This window comes from Odocoileus virginianus, chromosome 3, assembly GCF_023699985.2.
Source record: "Odocoileus virginianus isolate 20LAN1187 ecotype Illinois chromosome 3, Ovbor_1.2, whole genome shotgun sequence".
In the NCBI taxonomy this organism is placed as follows: domain Eukaryota; kingdom Metazoa; phylum Chordata; class Mammalia; order Artiodactyla; family Cervidae; genus Odocoileus; species Odocoileus virginianus.
The window spans coordinates 75,696,120-75,719,230 of NC_069676.1; the positions used below are offsets into that span (position 1 = coordinate 75,696,120).

The following is a 23,111-nucleotide window of genomic DNA, read 5'->3' on the forward strand; positions in this document are numbered from 1 at the left end:
TTAAATAGTTAAGCATTATTAGTCACTAGCAATACACAAAGACCACAATGAGATGTTACTTCATATTCATTTCGATGACTATAATTAAACTTTTTTTAAGTATTGGCGAGTATGTGGAGAAACTGGAACCCTCATACATTGCTGGTGGGAATGTAAAATGTCTTCTGTAGCTGCTTTGCAAAACTGGCAATTCCTCAAAAAGAATAACATGCGTTAACATATGAACCAGCAATTCCACTCTTAAGTATATACCCAGGAGAAATACATCCACATATTATACTTCCACACAGAATTTTGTACAAGAGTGTTTATAGCAGTCAAAATTCACTAGTAGTCAAGAAATGGAAACAATGCATGGTTCATCCATTAATTGATGAATGGACAAATAAATGTGGTATATGTAAACAATGAAAGTTTATTTGGCCACAAAAAAGAAGAAAGTGCTGATACATGCTACCATAGGGATGAACCTTGACAACCTGCTAAGTGAAAGAAACCAGTCACAAAATACAGTATGATCTCATTTAAATGAAATGTCCAGAATGGGCAAATCCATAGAGCCGGAAAGTGGATTAGTGACTCCCTAAAGTTAGGAAGAAATGGGGAGTGACTGCTTTGGATGATGGAGACGTTCTAAAATTGTGGTGCTGGCTGCACAATGCTATGACTACACTTAATTGTAAATTGTACCCTTTAAATGTGTAACATTTTGTATCATTAGGAAATGCAGATCAAATACAAGCCGATCAATTGTATGTCTCCAGAAAGATTTTTCTCTAAGATAAGTGAAGTCATTGAAATTTGGTGTTTTCTGAAACTCAAGAAATCTTTTGATCTTGAGGAAATCCAGCCTAATTGAAGACACACTGAGATAATTGCATCTCGTCTGGACTTAACCTATGTAAAAATCTGCAGAGTTGGGCGAGAAGGACTGCCATTTATCCTCTATGTAACGTGTGCTATTTGTTATCCTAATTTTACAACTGACAGACTGAGTGGAATTAGTTACAGTACTAGTATACGGCAGTGATACGTTCCTAATTCTCATCAGTCTGACTCCACTGGTGCTTTTCCAATCCCAGCTTGGTTGTGGAAAGGAGTTAAGGAGGGCAAAGAAGGCGCTGGGTCGGAGACTCTGACAGGAGTGTTTCCAATGAAAACCGTCAGCGAGAAGACGGGGCAGAAAAAATTTGACTTAGCATTTCAGCCTCCTCATGCAGGAATACTCATCTTTATGAAGCTATGATTTCATGTCATTTTTTAGGATGTTATCAAATTAAAAAGAAAAATATATATATATCGAACTTTGGAAATTCGTGCCCCACTGCGGCAACTAGGCGTCTCAACCCAGCCTCCGTCTTCCCTGACCAGACGTTCTACAGAACTACTGTGACTACTTTTCAGAAGAGCAAGTCGCGCGACACTTGGACGCGAACAACAGCCGGCAGGACCGCGCACCCGCGAAACTCGAGCTGCAGCCTCTGCGCGTGCGCATTGCTTCTCAGCCTCTTCCGCCTCCGTCTCGCAGGCCACTCCTCTTAGTCTGTCGAGTCGGGTTTTCTCGCCACAGGTGACGGGTCGTCAGAGGTGCCCACCCTCGGCGCCTGCGCAGACTGAGGCTCACTGTCACCATGACAGCGCCCGCCGGGGGCCCTGGTAAGCGGGGCTCCCCCGGCTCCGAGTCTGAGACCGTGCTCCACACTGTTGGCTTGCAGTGAGTGGACATTTTCTCCGGCCCGGTGCCGTAGTTGGGGGCCCTTTGAGAGTCTCCTCTGGTGGCACTCCTTCCTGTTTTGGATCTTCGTGGTTCGCGTTCTCCACGTGTGCCCATAATCAGCTGGCCTAGAGCCTTGGTTCCCAGTGTGGGCGTTAGCGAAAAGCTTTTGGGGTGTTCAAGAATGGCAAGAATATTGTGCCTTTTCGAACAGGATTTCTTTTTTTCAAAAGAGCAGTTTTAGGTTCTTAGGAATACTAAGTGGCAGACCTGGAAGTTCTCCATTCGGCCCTACATGACATATGCATGCGTGCTCAGTCGTGTTGGACTCTGCGAACCCATGACCTGGGATTTTGCAGGCAAAAATACCTGGTTTGCCATTTCCTACTCTAGGGACAAATACATAGCTTCCCATTACCAATCTTCCTCTTCAGAGTGGTACTTTTGTTACAGCTGTGAGCCTGCCTTGATGTATCACAATCACTCAAAGTCTATAATTTACATTGTTCACTCTTGGTGGTGCAGGATCTGTGAGTTTAGACAAATGTATAATGAATGACATGGTCCATGGTAGAGTATCATACAAAATAGTTTCACTCTCCTAAAAATCCTTTGTGCTTTATCTACTTATCTTCTTCCCCGCAACCCCTGAAAATCAGTGATCTTTCTATTGTATCCATAGATTTTTTTTGTCTTTTCCAGAACGTCATGTAGTTGGAATCATAGAGTATATCGGCTTTCCACATTGGCTTTTTTTCACTTAGTAATGTGTGTTTAAGCTTTCCCCATGTCTTTTCATAGCTTGAGAGCGCATTCCTTTTTAGCGAACCGTGATAATCCTGTTATGTGAGTGAACCACAGTTTATCCATTCATATTCTGAGAGAGATCTTGGTTGCTTCCAAGTTTCGGCAGTTGTAAATAAAACTGCTATAAACCTAAGTGTGCTGTAAATAAAACAGCTAAAAACCTAAGTGTGCAGGTTATTGTATGGACATAAGTTTTCAACTCCTTTGGGTAGATATCAAGGGGTGATTTCTGGATTGTATTATGGGAATGTACTTAGCTTTGTAAGAAACCGGCAAGCTTTATTTTAAAGTGGCTATACCATTGTGCATTCCCACACAATGAGTGTAGATTCCTGTTACTCCATATTCTCACCAGCATTTGATAACTAGTGTTCTGGATTATGGCCATTTTAGTAAGTGTGTAGTTACACCCTGTTGTTTTAATTTGTGTTTGATGAAAAGTGATGTGGAGCACCTTTTTATATGGTTTCCATCTATCTTCTTTGTTAAGGTGTCTGTTAAGGTCTTTGGCCCATTTTTTTTTTTAGTGGGGTTGTTTTCTTATTGTTGAGTATTAAGAGTTCTTTATATATTTAGGTTAATAGTCTTTTATCATATGTGTCTTTTGCAAATGTTTTCTCCCCATCTGTAGCTTATCTTTTCATTCTCTTGATGTTATCTTTTGCAGAGCACAAGTTTGTCATTTTAATGAAGTCCAGCGTATCCATTATTTCTCTCATGGATGGTGCCTTTAGTGCTGTATCTAAAAAGTCATTTCTGTACTGAAAGTCATCTGTTTTCTTCTATGTTATCTTCTATCTTCTATGTTATCTTCTATAGTTTTGAATTTTACACTTTGATCTATGATCTATATTGAGTCATCTGTTTTCTTCTATGTTATCTTCTTCTATGTTATCTTCTATAGTTTTAAATTTTACACTTTGATCTATGATCTATATTGAGTTAATTTTTGTGAAGATATGAGTTCTGTGTCTAGATTTTTTTTTTTTTGTGAAAGAAAAAAAAAAGTTTGTTGAAAAGGCTATCTTTTCCCCATTGTATTGCCTTTGTGCCTTCATCGAAGATCAGTTATCTCTATTTATGAGGGTCTGTTTGGGGGCCTCTCTGTTTTGGTCCATTGATCTATTTGTTCATTCTTTCACCAAAACAACACTGTCTTAATTGCTGTAGCTTTATAGTAAGTCTTGATGTTGGATAGAGTCATCACTTTGTTCTCCTTCCATATTATATTAACTATTCTGAGTTTTTGCCCTCCACATACACTTTAGGACCAGTTAGTTGATAGCCACAAAATAACTTGGTGGGATTTTGATTGGAATTGCTTGAATCTATAGATTAAGTTGGGAAGAACTGACATCTTGACAGTATTGAGTCTTCCTATCCATAAACATGGAATATCTATCCATTTATTTAATTATTCTTTGATTTCATTCATCAGAGTAGTTATCCTCATGTAGATCTTATACATATTTTGTTAGCTTTATCCCAGAGTGTTTTGGTTTTGTGGGTTTAATGTAAATGGTATTGTGTTTTCAACTTCCACTTAACTCATTGCTGTGTAAATAGGAAAACAGTTGACTTTTGGGGAGGAGGGTGCTGCACTAGGTCTTCACTGTGACATGCAGGCATATAAAAATAACTCTTTAAGTAACATTCTGGTTGCATCCATGTTGCTGCAGATGGCATTATTTTATTCTTTTTATGGCTGAGTAGTATTCCATTGTATATATGTACTACATTTTCTTTGTCCATTCATCTGTCCATGGACATTTAGGTTATTTCCATAACCTGGCTATTGTGACTAGTGCTGCTATGAACATAGTGGTGAATTTTTTTATTTTTGTTTCTTTGTTTGTTTTCTACACCACACAGCATCTTTAGTGGGATCTTTGGTTCCCCAACCAAAGATCAAAAACCCATGCCCCTTGCATTGGAAGTGCAGCGTCTTAACCACTGGACTGCCAGGGAAGTCACATATCTTATAAACTTCATTTTTAACAGCCCCATCAATTACATATTTTATCATGAGGATAAACTGTGATTTAATTACTTACCATTGTTGGACATTTCTGTTTTAGCCAATAATTCCTGTGCCTTTTTAAGATGCATAAGGTAAACATTTAAAAAATGATGACCACTTATTTTCATCTGAGTCTGAAAGGTCTGTGACTATTGCTTATGCTAAAAAGGGACATGTGTTTTTCTATAGGAGACTGCTTGGGGGACAGTGGACACTACAATTAACTCTCCCCTTTCTTTATTCTGTAATCCAGCACGCAGAGTAGTCGCTAAGTTCCTTGAGTATTACTCAGAAGTTATTTTTATGTGCCCTCCATTCTCTTATCAAATTTTATTTTCTTTCTATGTCTTGTCAGCAGTTTATAATGGCCATCTTTAAGTTTTAAACCTGTTGTTATGTAGAATTAATAAACAATTAACGGAAGACACACTCATGCATAGGGAATTTGTAGCCATTTGGTAGGTACTTAAGTGTTCAAAACAATGAACAAAAATTGGGGAGGTAAGGTTATAGATAACTCTTACTGTTTTTCAGCCTTTTCTCCTTGTTAGGGGGTCGTCCCCCCGTGGCTCAGACAGTAAAGAATCTGCCTGCAATGCAGGCAGGGTTCAATCCCTGGGTTGGGAAGATCCCCTGGAGAAGGAAATGGCAACCCACTCCAGTATTCTTGCCTGGAGAATCCCACAGACAGAAGAGCCTAGCGGGCTACAGTCCAAGGCGTTGCAAAGAGTCGGACACAACTGAGTGACTAACACTTTCACTTTCAGTGGGATATGGCGTTGTATGAAGTAGAACTGATTCAAGTATTTTAGTCTTAACTAAATTAACTCACATTTTAATGCCTAATTAAGAAGAAAAATCTGGTCTGCCAAAAAGTAGCCGAAAGATACAGGAATTATGTATATTTGTACATGCTAGAGAAATCTAAAGATACTAACTCAGAATTTACTTAGTCACTCATAAGTATTGCTGACACTCATAATTTGAAGGTGAATATGCTTAAATGTTGGGCTTCCCAGGTGGCGCTAGTGGTAAAGAACCTACCTGTCAATGCAGGAGACATAAGAGACAGTGGGTTTGATCCCTGGCTGGGAAAGATCCCCTGGAGGAGAGTATGGCAACCCACTCCAGTATTCTTGCCTGGGGAATCTCATGGACAGAGGAGCCTGACGGACTGCAGCCTATAGGGTTGAAAAGAGTCAGACACAACTGAAGCGATTTAGCACACACGCATGCTTAAATATATAATTTAAAAATCTAATGGTTAATATAAATATAGAATGGAGCCTCAGGTGGAGAGTTTAAGTTCTACACAGTTTTGATGTTTTCAGTATAGCTTTGTCTTTACATACATTTTGCTTAATTATGGGGCTAGAATTAGAGAAGATACCGTGTGGAAATTCTTGCTTTAAAGTATCTGCTTCTTAACAGTTTTTTTTTTCTTCCTGAATTTTTCTTTACACTTCTGAGGTCAGACTATCCTATATGTTTACTAGTTATTATTTATATCATATATAGCATGCATGTGTGCGTATTCAGTCAGATCCTACTCTTTGTGACCCCATGGACTGTAGCCCCCCCATGCTTCTCTGTCCATGGATCCTCTAGGCAAGAATACTGGAGTGGGTTGCCATTTCATATTCCACATTTATAGCCTATTTATGTATAAATATATATACACATATATATCTCTTTTTATTTGTCACGTCGTAATGTATGCTGAATCCCTTCAGTCATGTCTGGCTCTTTGTGACCCCATGGACTGTAGCCCCCCACGCCTCTCTGTCCTTGGAATCCTCCAGGCAAGAATACTGGAGTGGATTGCCATGCCCTCCTCCAGGGGATCTTCTCGACCCAGGGATCGAACCCTCATCACTTGCGTCTCCTGCATTGGCAAGCAGATTCTTTACCACTAGTGCCAACTGGGAAGCCCATCTTGATACTGGTTCTTAATTTTTTAAAAATCTTTTCTCAGTTTTATTGCTTTTTTTTTCTCCATCAACATATGCTGTGCCCTTTTGATTTAAAAAATACCCTATAAAATTATTTTTAATATGAATGCTGTCATTTTAGGATCTTGGAGTGAAAATATACTGGAATATTTTCTGAGAAATAACCAGATAACAACAGAAGATGGCGCCCAAATCATCTGGTATCATGCAGCTAACCACAAGATGCAAATGAATGAGGCACTGAGAAGTAAGTCAGTATTCCCCGTGCTTAGATGAATTCAATTTTTTTTTAAAAATCTGGTCATATTTGCAGGTACCAGAGCCTTAGATGATTCAAGTGTAAATTCTTGGCTAATATAAACATTCTTCTAAAAGATCTCATTTTATTTACAAAATGAACAAATTTTCCTAATGGAAGAATTTTCTCATTTTCCAGAAATGATTTACCTTTACTATGCCTTATTTAAAGTTCTCATGTATTATTACATTTGCTTATATATAATAGTGATTTAAGTAAAATGTTTAAGATCACGGTTGTAGGTCGTATTTTTGTGTCTTTCACAGCGTACTCAGGAGAGGCTCAAAAGTATTTGTCTAATGGATGAATGAAGCCATTGAATGCTAATTTATAATGCTTTGGGCAGTATTTATGCCTGGGCTAGAAACCAAGCCTTTGGGTTTGCTAACTCCATCTGTAATCCTTTTTTTTTTTTTTTTTTTTACATCATTACAGTAGTTTTTATTATACATTGAAATGAATTAGCCATGGATTTACATGTATTCCCCATCCCAGTCCCCCCTCCCATCTGTAATCTTATATAGATGAACACTATAGCAGTTTAGTTAGCCTTTTCCTGTGAAGTACCCCTTTTGGCTACAATGGTGCAAGAGAATGAAGGTGTATCATCAGAGGGATGGGGCATAGCTTGAAGTGCCCTGTTCTAACAGAAAGATTTCCTTGTAATCTCATATTTTATTGTAAAAATTTTCCCATATACTCAATTGACACAATTTACACATCCAGCTCAATTGTGTATCTGGATAATGTATCTGAATATATTTCTTTTCTATCAGTTGCTTTTCAAAGGGAAGAAATTTGTCTTCTAATATTTAATGCCTCATAATTAAAACAGTGCCTCACACATAATAACCTAACAGTGGTTTTTAATAAATAAATTTTAGCAGAAAGAAAGCTTAAGGAAAACATTGATTAATGGCTTCCTGGAGCTGAAATGAATAGGGGCTGGGGAGTAAATGCTAATGGGTACAGGTTTCTTTTTGGAATGATAAAATTTTTCTCGAATTTGATGGTGATGATGGTTGCACAGGGCTTTCCAGGTGGCTCTAGTGGTAAAGAACTGCACGCCAGTGCAGGAGGTGTTAGAGAAACAGACTCAATCCCTGAATCGGGAAGATCCCTGGAGGAGGGCATGGCAACCCACTCTAGTATTCTTGCCTGGAGAATCCCACAGACAGAGGATTCTGGTGTACTACAGTCTATAACATCGCAAAGAGTCAGACACGACTGAAGTGACTGAGCACACACGCACACGTGATGGTTGCACAACCTTCTGAATATTCTGAAAACCACTAAATGGTATGCTTTAAAAGAGTAATTTTATAGCTTGTGAATTATATATCAATTTTTTAAAATAGAAGAAAATAGGAAGAAATATATCTATTATTTGCAGACAATATAGTTTTATATTTAGAAAATAAAAAAGATTCTACAGCTAAATGATTGTAACTCATAGGTTGATATAGATAATCTCAACCTTTTTGACAATATAAAAATCAAAGCAGAAAATAAATTGGATTTCTCTGTAACAGCTAAAAATTTGGAAGCAAGCTTTAAATTTTATGGTTTGTAACAGTAAATGTAGAAGTCTCAGACCTAGAAATAATTTAATTAAATATGAATACGTCTAGCCTTGTTTTAAAAATAATCAATGGAAGTCATTTCCAGTTGCTGGCAGTCTGCTGTTGACCTGGGAATTTTTCATAGGTTACTTAGTTTTCAGATAATATCCTCTTTACTTTCTCTTAGTCAACCAGAACCCCAAGTTTTATAGTTTTGGATGTACTTTTTATCAAGTCCCTTTTTTCAGTCCTGGCTAATCTTGCAATTTCTTTCAAGTACAAAGGAAAGAAAACAGGTTCCTGGAGACATGTATTACACTGCTTTATCTCATTTCTTTCAGAATATTTAAATTTAGTACAGCTGTTATTAATGAAGCTGTTTCTGTTTTCATTAATATGGGATATTGGATTTTCAACAATGTGTGATTTAAAAAAGCAAAGTACAGGAGGAACAATGTAGGAGTGTCATTTGTTGACATAAGAGTTGCATTGTCAACACATCTGATCTCAGAATAGTCAAAATTGTTTACAAAAGTTATTACATATAATGTTATTTTTTGTTATAACAGTTCTGCATGTAGATTTTTATTTTTATGTATTTATTTATTTTTTGCATGTAGATTTTTAAAATGTATATTAAAAGAAATGCTGGTTAAAAATAGAAATTATTAAATCTCTTTGAGAATAAAAAATGTCATATTTTTAAAAAAACCTTTGTAACGTATTTAGGAAAAGTGTGACTATAGTCATCAACTCGATGTATTAATAAAAATATAGTAAATTGCTGCATTAGGGCATGTAAACAGTATAAGCAAGATAGATATTTTTAACTTCATTTCTATAAACATATTTCTTTGAGCTTTGTTTTAATGTAAGTAGCATCTATTTGGGATTTTCTTGTGTATAAAATCACAAAAAAACCTAAAGCTGTTTTCTATTGTCTGGCTCTTGTCAAAAGTTGGGGCTCCTGTGGTTGGAGTGTTAATCTTGATGTGCAGACTTCTTCCTCTGACTCTCCCTGAGATGGGAAACATGGTGACCAGGCTGTCTCCCAAAGCAAAGGCATACCCTGACCTTCAAAAACCTTCTACCCAACAGCCATGGGTGGGAGAATAGGGAGAGAGGCTGGGCAACTCACATACATGTCTCCCGGTCAGATTTCCCTCTCTTCTGAGCACTAGTCTATCCAACTTCTTATTTGCTGTTTTCACTTAGAGAGTTCTTGTGCATCAACAGAAAATTTGATTAAAGATTTACTGAGCATGGCCCTGCCCATCAGAACAAGACCCAGTTTCCCCCTCAGTCAGTCTCTCCCATCAGGAAGCTTCCATAAGCCTCTTATTCTCATCCATCAGAGGGCAGACAGAATAAAAACCACAATCACAGAAAACTAATCAAACTGATCACATGGACAACAGCCTTGTCTAACTCAATGAGACTATGAGCCATGCCCTGTAGGGCCACCCAAGACAGATGGGTCATGGTGGAGAGTTCTGATAAAGCGTGGTCCACTGGAGAAGGGAATGGCAAACCACTTCAGTATTCTTGCCTTGAGAACCCCATGAACAGTATGAAAAGGCAAAAAAATAAGACAGTGAAAGATGAATTCCCCAGGATGGTAGGTGCCCAATATACTACTGGAGAACAGTGGAGAAATAGCTCTAAAGAGAATGAAGAGACGGAGTCAAAGTGTTTAAAAACAACACCCAGTTGTGGATGTAACTGGTGATGGAAGTAAAGTCTGATGTTGTAAAGGACAATATTGCGTAGGAACCTGGAATGTTAGGTCCATGAATCAAGGCAAATTGGAATTGGTCAAATAGGAGATGGCAAGAGTGAACATCAACATTTTAGGAATCAGTGAACTAAAATGGACCAGAATGGGTAAATTTAACTCAGATGACCATTATATCTACTACTGTGGGCAAGAGTCCCTTAGAAGACATGGAGTAGCCCTCACAATTGACAGAAGAGTCTGAAATGCAGTACTTGGATGCAATCTCAAAAACGACAGAGTGATCTCTGTTTGTTTCCAAGGCAAACCATTCAATATCAGAGTAATCCAAGTCTGTGCCTGGACCAGTAATGCTAAACAAGCTGAAGTTGAACAGTTTTATGAAAACCTACAAGACCTTCTAGAACTAACACCCACAAAAGATATCCTTTTTGTTATAAGGTACTGGAATGCAAAAGTAGATGCAAGAAATACCTGGAGTAATAGGCAACTTTGGCCACGGAGTACAGAATGAAGCAGGGCAAAGATTAATAGAGTTTTGCCAAGAGAATGCACTGGTCATAGCAAACACCCTCTTCCAACAACACAAGAGAAGACTCTACACATGGACATCATCAGATGATCAATACCTAAATCAGATTGATTATATTCTTTGCAGCCAAAGATGGAGAAGCTCTATACAGTCAGCAAAAACAAGACCGGGAGCTGACTGTGGCTCAGATCATGAACTCCTTATTGCCAAATTCAGACTTAAAGAAAGTAGGGAAAACCTGAAAAACATTCAGGTATGACCTAAATCAAATCCCTTATGATTATACAGTGGAAGTGACAAATAGATTCAAGGGATTAGGTCGGATAGACAGAGTGCCTGATGAACTATGGACAGAGGTTCATGACATCGTACAGGAGGCAGGGATCAAGACCATTTCCAAGAAAAAGAAGTGCAAAAAGGCAAAATGGCTGTCTGAAGAGGGCTTACAATAGCTGTGAAAAGAAGAGCAGCAGAAGGCAAAGGAGAAAAGGAAAGGTATACCCATCTGAATGCAGAGTTCCAAAGTATAGCAAGGAGAGATAAGAAAGCCTTCCTCATTGATCAATGCAAAGAAATAGAGGAAAACAATAAAATGGGAAATACTAGAGACTAGAAAATTCGAGATATCAAAGGAACATTTCATGCAAAGATGGGTACAATAAAGGACAGAAATGGTATGGACCTAACAGAAGCAGAAGATATTAAGAAGAGCTGGCAAGAATACACAGAAAAACTATAGAAAGAAGATCTTCACGACCCAGATAATCACAATGGTGTGATCACTCACCTAGAGCCAGACATCCTGGAATGCTAAGTCAAGTGGGCCTTAAGAAGCATCACTACGAACAAAGCTAGTGGAGGTGATGGAATTCCAGTTGAACTACTTCAAATCCTGAAAGATGATGCTGTGAAAGTGCTGCACTCAATATGTCAGAAAATTTGGAAAACTCAGCAGTGGTCACAGGACTGGAAAAGGTCAGTTTTCATTCCAATCGCAAAGAAAAAGACAATGCCCAAGAATGCTCAAACTACTGCACAATTGCACTCATCTCACACACTAGCAAAGTAATGCTTAAAATTCTCCAAGCCAGGCTTCAACAGTACATGAACTGTGAACTTCTAGATGTTCAAGATGGATTTAGAAGAGGCAGAGGAACCAGAGATCAGATAGCCAACATCCACTGGATCATCGAAAAAGCAAGAGAGTTCCAGAAAAACATCTACTTCTGCTTTATTGACTATGCCAAAGCCTTTGACTGTGTGGATTACAACAAACTGTGGAAAATTCTTAAAGAAATGGGAATACCAGACCATCTGACCTGCCTCCTGAGAAATCTGTTTGCAGGTCAAGAAGCAACGGTTAGAACTGGACATGGAACAACAGACTGGTTCCAAATCGGAAAAGGAGTATGTCAAGGCTGTATATTGTCACCCTACTTATTTAACTTATGTGCAGAGTACATCATATGAAATACCAGGCTAGATGAAGCACAAAATGGAATCAAGATTGCAGGGAGAAATATCAATAACCTCAGATATACAGATGACACTACCCTTATGCGAGAAAGTGAAGAACTAAAGAGCCTCTTGATGAAAGTGAAAGAGGAGAGTGAAAAAGTTGCCTTGAAACTCAGCATTCAGAAAACTAAGAGCATGGCATCTGCCACTTCATGGCAAATAGATGGGGAAACAATGGATACAGTGAGAAACTTTATGTTTTTAGGCTCCAAAATCACTGCAGATGGTGACTGCAGCCATGAAATTAAAAGATGCTTGCTCCTTGAAAGAAAAATTATGACCAATCTAGACAGCATATTAAAAAGCAGAGACATTACTTTGCTGACAAAGGTCTGTCTAGTCAAAGCTATGGTTTTTCCAGTAGTCATGTATGGATATGAGAGTTGGAATATAAAGAAAACTGAGCGCCAAAAAATTGATGCTTTTGAACTGTGGTGTTGGAGAAGACTCTTGAGAGTCCCTCGGACAGCAAGGAGATCAAACCAGTCAATCCTAGAAGAAATCAGTCCTGAATATTCATTGGAAGGACTGATGCTGAAGCTGAAGCTCCAATACTTTGGCCACCTGATGCGAAGAGCTGACTCACTACAAAAGATACTGATGCTGGGAAAGATTGAAGGAAGGAGGAGAAGGGGACGGCAGAGGATGAGATGGTTGGATGGCATCACTGACTCGATGGACATGAGTTTGAGTAAGCTCAGGGGGTTGGTGATGGACAGGGAGGCCTGGCGTGCTGCAGTCCATGGGGTCACAAAGAGTGAGACCCAACTGAATGACTGAACTGAAATGAATGGGCATGACATTCTTAATTGTGTCTGCTAACCTGTATTTCCTGTGATTCTTCCTCTCTCAGTAAATGGCACCATAATCTCCATATATTCTTAAGCCAGAAATCTGGGAGTCATCTATTCTTTGTTTTTTGTTTTCTTGTGTGTGTCTACTGTATTGGACATTATAATTCTATTCCAAAATACATTTTGAGTTAGTCCACATCTCTCCATCTCTGTTGTCTTCACCCTAGTCCAAGCCACCATGATCTCTTGCCCTTACTACATAGCTTCCATTCTTATTCTTAAAAGAAACCATCAGGAATGTAATTTACATGGAGCCTGAGACTCTTGACACTGCCATTTAGTGGTTTTCTTTTCTACTCCTGGGAAATGAATGGCGTTAAATGGAGAAACTGACTGTTACTCTTAAGGAACTCCAAAGCCTATGTGTTCCTTTACAACCGCACTGAGAGACAAGATGGAATGCCTACATATGTTACACTAAATACCACTTTCCTGAGAAATCATGTTTGTGTGACTTATAAAATTAGAAGCTTGACCTATTTCATCTTAGATATAGCTGTGTGTAACTTTTTTTGAGAAGCTGCCAAGCTTTTCTGAAGCAGCTGAGTGGGTTCTTATATTCTCACCAGCAAAGTGAATGATGTTTCCAATTTCCCCATGTCCTTGTCAACATTAGTTATTGTCTGTCTTTTTCATTATAGTCATCCTAGCATTTGTGAGTTGGTATCGCATTGTAGTTTAGATTTTCATTTCCCAGAAGATTAATGATGTTGAGCATCTCTTCATGCAGTTATTGGAAAATGACCTGTATGTGCAGCTGAGTAGCCTTTTCAGCCTATTTCCAGGCTGTAGAAACGGGAGAGTTCATAGACTTCTTTTCACAATCCTTCAAGCTGGGTTTAAGCAGTATGTGAACTGAGAACTTCCAGATGTACTAGCTGGAAAAAAAAGGTACCAACTGGTTTAGAAAAGGTAGAGGAATTAGAGATCAAATCACCAACATTCCTTGGATAATAGAGAAAGCAAGGGATTTCCAGAAAAAACATCTACTTCTGTTTCATTGACTATGTTAAAGCCTTTGACGGTGTGGATCACAACAAACTGTGGAAAATTCTTAAAGAGATGGGAATACCAGACCACCTTACCTGCCTCCTGAATAACCTGTATAAGGGTCAAGAAGCAACAGTTAGAACTTGTCATGAAACAACGGACTGGTTCCACATTGGGAAAGGCTGTTTATTGTCACCCTGCTTATTTAACTTCTATGCAGAGTACATTATGTGAAATGCCAGGCTGGATAAATCACAAGCTAGAATCAAGATTGCCTGCAGAAATATCAGCAACCTCAGATATGCAGCTCATACCACTCTAATTGCAGAAAAGAAAGAGGAATAAGAAAACCTCTTGATGAGGGTAAAAGAGGAGAGTGAAAAAATCAACATTGGTTGATTGTTGGTTTAAAAATCAACATTTGAAAAACTAAAATCATGGCAACTGGTCCCATCACTTCATGGTAAATAGAAGAGGAAAAAGTGGAAGCAGTGACAGCTTTTGTTTTCTTGGGCTCCAAAATCACTACAGGTGGTGATTGCAGCAATGAAATTAAAAGATGCTTAGTTCTTGATAGGAAAGCTGTACCAAACCTAGACAGCATATTAAAAAGCAGAGACATCACTTTGCTGACAAAAGTCCATCTAGTTAAAGCTGTGGTTTTTCCAGTAGTCATGTGTGGATATCAGAGTTGTACCATAAAGAAGACTGAGTGATAAAGAATTGATTCTTTCAAATTGTGGTGTTGGAGAAGACTCTTGAGAGTCCCTTAGACTGCAAGGAGATCAAACCAGTAAATCTTAAAGGAAATCAGTCCTGAATATTTATTGGAAGGACTGATGCTGAAGCTGAAGCTCCAATACTTCGGCCACCTGATGCGAAGAGCTGACTCATTAGAAAAGACTCTGATGCTGGGAAAGAGTGAAGGCAAAAGAAGGGAGTGGCAGAGGATGAGATGGTTAGATAGCATCACTGACTCAGTGGAATTGAATTTGAGCAAACTCCAGGCAATAGTGGAGGACAGAGGAGCCTGGCATGCTACAGTCTTGCAAAGAGTCGGACATGGCTTAGCAACTGAACAACAGCAACAGCAGACCTCTTTTCATTTTACCTCTCTCTCTTTTTTCAGGTCCAAGTCTGTAACAGCTCTATTAAAAATGTACTGGGATTTTTATATATCAAGTTATAAACCATCTCTTTAGTCAAAAGCTTTACTGCCAAATCTCTTTGAGGCAGGTCTCTCTCCTTTGGTTTGCTAGTTAGGGTGCTATAGGTTAACACCCTTAAGATTCTATAAGTTCTTTTATCTAGTTGTATTGGTATCCAAGGCTCCATATTTCTCAGGCCTTAATAAAGTGTCCTGTAGTTGTATCCTTGATTCGGCCTTGATCCTGAGGCTGTAGTTTACTAGCAGCATCCTGGACTTGACTTTTGGACTGAGGCTTTCTCTTCCTTTGAGAATCTTTCACCAGATGGAAAGAGTGGTTTTATTTTCTAACTCACACGAGTTCTGAGCTGGAAATATTTCCTCTTTATGCTGCTTAAAGTCTAAACAGCTTATTATTTAACTCAGCTCTTTCTTCCCATCCTTTATCATAGGAACTAAAAGAAGCCAATTAACGCTTTCAGCATTCTGCCTGGAAACCTCCTTAGCCAAATGCACAAATTCATTAGGCATCCTATCTATCTTCCACCAGTTGCTACAAGTGCCAGTATTGCCAGAAGTTTCACTCCTATGTAAAAAGAATTTTCTCACTGCTCTTCCAACCTCTGTTAACAGTGCCTTTCTAGAATCTACTGGATTCCAAAGCCAGTGTCACACATTTCAGGTTTTTCTTATGCCAGTGCCCCACTTCCAGATAACTATTTCTGCTTGTTTTCTGTTACTGTGCAATAAATTACCTCTAAAACTTGGTGGCTTCAAATAACAATGATTTATTATTTTTCCTGATTTTGTGGTTCTTCTCTTCCATGTGGAATAGGTTGGGGACACTCATGTTGCTGCACTTGGCTGGTTGCTCAGCTGGGCCTGGAAATTCTGAAATGGCCTCACTTACGTGTCAGAGACCTAATGCTGTCTGTCAGACATGAAGCTTTAGTTTTCTTCTATGAGGCTTCTCTCTCTATGTGGTTTCTGAGTCTTCAGAATTCTTACCTGAACTTCTTTACATGGTAACTGGCTTTCCAGAGGATGGAAGCAGAAGCTGCCAAACCTTTTAAGAGCTAAGCCTACAGCTGACAGTTTTCCTTTTCTTGGTCAAAGCAAGTCACAAAACCAACCCAGACTCAAGGGGAAGAGAAAGAGATGAGAGGATAGGAAGAATTGTTGTCAGACATTTTTGAAATTAGTCCACCAAAGCCTGCTAAGTCACACTAAGTGACTAGTGAAGCTTCTTACCCATTCCAGGGATGTGTGCTTTTACATAGTAGCTAAGCTTTGGGTTAAAGAACTGAATCTATAGCATAACGTTTCAAACATAAACAATAAACATCTGTAGTTTCTAATTTCAGGAGTGAGAAGATAAAAGTACTATTTGTGTTCTCAGAAGCTTCAACAAATACTTATTAAGCTTCCTTTTGTATACTCACTTTGCTGTATACTGGGAAGAAATTAAATATTAGGACAACAGTTTGAGCATGACCTAGGCAAAGATATTTACCTCCTCACTACCTGTTTGCTCACGAGTAACAAATAAGGGCAACGTGCAAGGCCTGACATAGTACCTGGCACTTAGTTGTTTCTCAGTAAATAATTATTTTCTTTCCTCTTTTTTATCTTCCTCAAAAGGATACTGGATATGCCATCTGCTGTAGTCTCTATTAACACTAACATAGATTCTTTTATGTGGACAGGTACTGCTCAAATGATAGAGGCCGATGTCATTCTTCCAAGCAATGGATCAGAACATGGCCAACCAATCATGGCCCATCCTCCAGAAATAAACAGTGATAATACTTTACAAGAATGGCTGGCTGAAGTTATTAAAAGCAATAAAGGCATCAAGCTGGATTTTAAGAGGTATTTGTACAAACATGTTCAGTCTTCTTGTTGTTATAGAATAACAATAAGGGAAAAAAATCAGTAACTTCTTATTTCTGTACCTAAGTAACTTTATACTTTATCTAAACTGAAAATGGAATTGCAAATTAATATGTTTCAGGAATGGACCAAAGACCCACAGAGTTGTCTGCTAAAATTGTTTCTTGGGAACGTTTTGAGGCTAAACTTAATTTTTATAAAGGAATTTATCATAACTGACCATTGTAATAATAGAATGGCAAATTTTTTTCTATGTGACTAACTCCCAGTACCTTTTTAAAATTTTAATTTGAGGATAATTGCTTTAAAATGTTGTGTTAGTTTCTGCTGTACAATGAAGTGAATAAGTTGTATGTATATATATATATCATATCCCCTCTCTCTTGAACTTTCCTGTCCCCCCACCATCCCACTCTTCTAGGTCATCACAGGGCGTGGAGCTGGGCTCCCTGTGTTATACAGAAGCTTCCCATTAGCTATCTGTCTTAGACGTAGTAGTGTATATATTTCAGTGTTACTCTCTTAATTTGTTTCACCCTCTCCTTCCCCCGCTATGTCCACAAGTCCATTTGAAAGAAAGAAAGTAAAGTCACTCAGTCGTGTCTGACTCTTTTCGACCCCATGGGCCTTAGCTCGCCAGGCTCCTCCATCCATGGGATTTTCCAGGCAAGAGTACTGGAGTGGGTTGCCATTTCCTTCTCCAGAGAATCTTCCCGACCCAAGGGTTGAACCTAGATCTCCTGCATTATAGGCAGACGCTTTACCGTCTGAGCTACCAGGGAAGTCATAGAACAATACAAGTCCACAAGTCCATAGAACAATACATTTTAAATGCTACTTTCGTTAAGAAGTAGTCTGAGAGAGACTTGGCAGAAGTTGGGTTAGTAATGCCTTTCCTACTTGATTTGTGTTATTATATTTGGGGAATTATTTAGAATTCTTTAATTACTAAAAGTAATGTTTTAGAAACATTGATAATGAAGAGAGCAAGATTAAGTATCATTTTCTTCTCCATGGCCATCACAGAAGGTTTTACTTTTGTGGTATTTTGGCAGTGTAAAAATTATAGGTAGAGCCAGGGATTTATTGTGACACCATAAAAGCTCTTCATGAAACCCATGAAGGCAACTGCTATGAGAATCTAGGATGTGTGGTAAACTTACATTATCTTTGAACAATATTTTAAAATTGAATCATCTCAAGAAATGAATAAGAATTGGAAATCTTATTCATAGGGTTTTTAAAAACCTAATAAGCATTTAATCATTAATGCTTGGCTAGCAAAACTTTAGATCTCTTTGCCTTTTCATTTGTTGTGGGGCTAAATATACTAGTAAACCTCTTTATACTGTGAATGAAAACTATTGTAAGATCTTAAAGCTTTTAGAATGATAATAGTCCAACTCCATTTTATTGACAAAGGAACTTAGTCCTAAAGAGGTTACGTGACAACAGCTAAACTTGAGAGCTGAGCTAGGATCAGATTCCAGGTTTCCTAGAGCCAGTCCAGTGTTCTCTGTAATGGTGGTTTAGTCACTCAGTTGTGGCTGACTCTTTGCAACCCTGTGAACTATAGCCCACCAGGCTCCTCTGTCCATGGAATTCCCCAGGCAAGAATAGTGGAGCGGGTTGCCATTTCCTTTTCTAGGGGATCTTCCCAGGGATTGAACCAGCATCTCCTGCATTGCAGGTGGTCTCCTACATTACAAGTGGATTCTTTGCCGACTAAACCACCAGGGACCATGAAATAAAGTATTTAATCCTTAGTGCTTGGCGAGCAAAGCTTTAGATCTCCTTGCCTTTTCACATGCTCAGTTTTCTGTTTTTCAATGTTTATCATTGCCCATAGACTTGTTCTCTATGTGATACATTCTCTAACTCCTCACCAGTCAAATCAGCTCATTCATTTCTAAATGCTAGCAGTCACCAGTAAAAGGCTGTGCCATTAGAAAAAGATTTTGCATGTTTTTTGATCATACATATTTGAAGGGAAATGAATTTAATAACAATTATTTAAATACATACTGTGTGTCAGACACAGTTCTAAGAGTAAGAGCATGCTCAGTCGCTCAGTTCTGTCCTATTCTTTGTGACCCTAGGGACTATAGTCTGCCAGGCTCCTCTGTCCATGGGATTTTTCCAGGAGAGAACACTGGAGTGGTTGACATTTCCTCCTCCATGGTCTAAGAGCACTGAATTTAATTCATTTAATCTTTATAACAATCCTAAGAAGTAGGTTCTTCCTATTCTCATCTTCCAGATGAAGGAACAAAGGAATGTATAGATTAATTGGGAGAGAATTGTTATTTTGCAGTATTTACACATTGAGTCTTCCAGGCTAGGAATATAGTATATTATTCTTTGTAGTAAACATTGTAGTTTGCTGTTGGGCAAAAGTTTATCCTCAGTCTTTTTTTTTTTTCCTCCCCAAATATGGCATTTCCTCCGCATTTACTCTTCCAGAAGAATTTTGTAATTATTTTGTAAAGTTCCAGAAATTAAAACTAATTCTTTCCTAAGTAAGATTTTGTGTTTTTCTTAATATAGGTTTTTTTTTTTTAATTGAAGTTTCTGGAAGGGGAAAGTGGCGGTACTATAGTCTGTTGCATTAGTGATAATTAAAACCTTTACATGTTTAAGAATATGTATATTAAAATCTTACTTCATTATGTTCTGTGTCGTAGCTCTTTATGTCTAACTGTGCAGTGCTTTGCACATGGTAGACACCTAATATATGCTGTTGCAATGTCAGTTTGGTGGAGAATGTGCTGAGACTAGATATTATCAGATGGCGAGCCATCGTTAAACAGCCTGATGTCAGTTTACTAAATTGAGAAAGGCTAAGAAGCTTCCTGTTGAATATAAACGGGAAGTTAGTGATTAACCCAACTCCACAGACACCGGATTTCTTAAGAAAGCAGAATCATTTCTAGAAAAGGAGAGGAGGTCAGCTGTAAGACATATGTGGATTAGTTTAAGATTTCCTCCTACTCCACTTTTGAAGAGCAGAACCCCACCGGCACTTAGCTGCTGCTGTGGGACTTGCAGACAAGCAAGCTTTGGAGTAATAGGTACAAGTTGCTTAAGTACCTTGTAATAGGTACAGGTAATAGGTAAGCAAGCTTCGGAGTAATAGTACAAGTTGCTTAAGTATCTTGTAATAGGTACAAGGTACTAAAAATGAGGGAATTTTGTAGGAAGTACAGTTGGCCAGATCTCAGGTTTTTAACACAGCGTTGATACCATTCAAGGCAGAAAGCATTTGAGACAGAGAAATGACAACATCTATATTAGAATATATTAGAATCTGTTAATGTCCTGCATTAGAGTTTATTAATCCACTATAATCTAGGGCCTGCATTTCAGGGGCATAAGAATGAAGGAAAAAAGCAGCTTATTACATGGGAGCAGAGTTAAAGAGAGGCTGATTTCCTCTGGTTTTAGTGAACAGTATCCTTGCTCACTAATAAATATGACCCTATGAGGCGGAAGAGATCAAGAAGAGATGGAAAGAATACACAGAACTGTACAAAAAAAGATCTTAATGACCCGGCTAATGATGATAGTGTAGTCTTTCACTCAGAGCCGAACATTGTGGAATATAAAATCAAGTGGGCCTTAGGAAGTGTGCTGCCAATAAAGTCGGTGGAGATGATGGAATCCCAGCAGATGGAATCCCAGCAGAGCTATTTAAAATCCTAAAAGATGATGCTATGAAAGTGATGCACTCAATATGTCAGCAAATTTGGAAAACTCAGCAGTGGCCACAGGACTGGAAAAGGTCAGTCTTCATCCCAATTCCAAAGAAGGGCAGTACTAAGGAATGTTCAAACCACCAGACGGTTGCCCTCATCTCCCGTGCTAGTAAGGTTATGCTCAAAATCCTCCAAGCTAGGCTTCAGCATTACACGAACTGAGAGCTTCCAGATGTCCAAACTGGGTTTAGAAAAGACATAGGAGCCAGAGATCAAATTGTCAACATTTGCTGGATCACAGGGAAAGCAAGGGAATTCCAGAAGAATATCTATCTCTGTTTCATTGACTATGCTAAAGTCTTTGACTGTGTGTATCATAACAAACTGTGAAAAACTCTTAGAGAGATGGGAATACCAGACCATCTTACTTGTCTCTTGGGAAACCTGTATGTGGGTCAAGAAGCAACAGTTAGAACCCTGTATGGAACAACTGAGTGGTTCGGGATTAAGAAAAGAGTACGAAAAGGCTGTTTATTGTCTCCCTGTTTGTTTAACTTATACACAGAGCACATCAAGCACAATGCCAGGCTGGATGAGTTACAAGCTGGAATCAAGATTGTTGGGAGAAATATCAACAACCTCAGATATGCTGATGATACCACTTTCATGGCAGAAAGTGAAGAGGAATTCTTAAAGAGTCTCCTGATGAAGGAGGAGAGTGAAAAGGCCAACTTAAAACTAAATATTAAAAAACAAGGATCCTGGCATCTGGTCCTTTCACTTCATGGCAAATGGAAGGGAAAAGGTGGAAGCAGTAACAGATTTTTTCTTCTTGGGCTCTAAAATCACTGTGGATGATAACTGCAGCCATGAAATTAGAAGATGATTGCTTTTTGGCAGGAAAGCTATGACAAACCTAAAACTGTGTTAAAAAGCAAAGACGAAAAAGAAAGCAAAAACATCATTTTGCTGACAAAGATCCATATAGTCAAGGCTATGATCTTTCTAGTAGTCATGTATGGATTTGAGAGCTGAACTATAAAGAAGGCACAGTGGCAAAGAATTGATGCTTTCTAACTGTGGTGCTGGAGAAGACTCTTAAGAATCCCTTGGAAAACAAGGAGCTCAAACCAGTCGATTTTAAAGGAAATCAACCCTGAATACTCTTTGGAAGAACTGATGCTGAAACTGAAGCTCCAATACTCTGGTCATCTAATGTGAACAGCTGGCTCATTGGAAAAGACCCTGACTCTGGGAAAGACTGAAAAGGCAGGAAAAGAGGGCAACAGAGGATGAGATGGTTGGACGGTATCACTGATGCAGTCGACATGAACCTGGGCAAACTCCTGGACATGGTGAGGGATAGGGAAGCCTGCTGTGCTGTAGTCCATTGGGGTTGCAGAGTGTCAGATGTGACTGGCAACTGAACAACACGAACAACAATGATGACGTTATCCGTTTCTGCTCATAAAGTAGGAAGCCCAAAAGGAGTGAGGGAAGAGTGGTGGAAGCATAGGCAGAAGGACTTCAGTCCATTAAGAAGAAAAGTTGAAGACTGAAAAGGGGTGCTGCATGCTATCCCTCCCAATATCCATCTCCCAGATTCTTAGTCCCTCCAATCACTGTGTTCATTAAAAGCTAATTTTCTGAGAAATATGCATAGGCCTCAAAGATTCAGAAGCAATTCAAGATTGTATTTAGTGTAGCTTTCCAATAAAGTTTGTGTTTATATTTTTTAAAAGTAAAAATTATATTGACTGTTCAGAGTCTTATTATTTCAAAATGCATTTGTCCAAAAAGACATAGGGAAGTAAAAGGAGTGAAGTTGCTTTTTAGTTTAAAAGTAACTAAAATATAGTTGTCTCGAGTTTTCAGAAAAGATGTTCACAGTAGAGGAGAAAAATGAAGTTTACAAAAGCTTTAAGGAAATGTTTTAATTTTACATTTTGCAGTCATTTTTAGAAATGTGTTTGTGTGTCCAGACTCACACAAGAAACATAAAGGGAAAGAGGCTCTTCTCCCTAAGGTCATTGGCCAATGTTAGAGACATGGTGTCTGAGTGCACTTTGGGTATTTTCATAAACTGGAATTTGCAGGTTATGAGTATGTTTAATTTTCAATCCTAATTATACATTCTTTGATGAGTGAATGTTTGTGTCTTTTCTTAAATTGTTTTTAGACTGAGTGATCATAATACAGGGTTTTGAAACATCTCTCTATCTACAGGGAGTGGTGTAATTCATACATTTATAGAAACTTTTAAGTACCTTCATGAATAATAAATATAAATCAGTATTTTAAGATATGACACATGTTAACTTTCCCCTCTAGTGATATCTAATCTTCGATTTTATTTAATTCAAGCATTATAATATTATACTTTTATTATGAATT

General features: G+C 38.4%; 1 protein-coding gene across 3 annotated transcripts in view; it reads left to right on the top strand.

The window, feature by feature from the left end:
• Positions 1-1,493: 1,493 nt before the first annotated feature.
• Positions 1,494-23,111, top strand: part of FAM151B (family with sequence similarity 151 member B) — a 30,412-nt gene continuing 8,794 nt past the window's right edge. Inside the window, exons 1-3 of one of the 3 annotated variants that reach the window (XM_020875759.2) lie at positions 1,495-1,656; positions 6,615-6,740; positions 16,836-17,001. In XM_020875759.2, the coding sequence (XP_020731418.2) occupies positions 1,632-1,656; positions 6,615-6,740; positions 16,836-17,001 (317 nt within the window). In that variant the 5' untranslated portion in view covers positions 1,495-1,631. Of the gene's footprint in view, positions 1,715-6,614; positions 6,741-16,835; positions 17,002-23,111 lie in introns of all 3 variants that reach the window. The other 2 variants (XM_070465756.1, XM_070465757.1) reach the window with 2 other exon arrangements.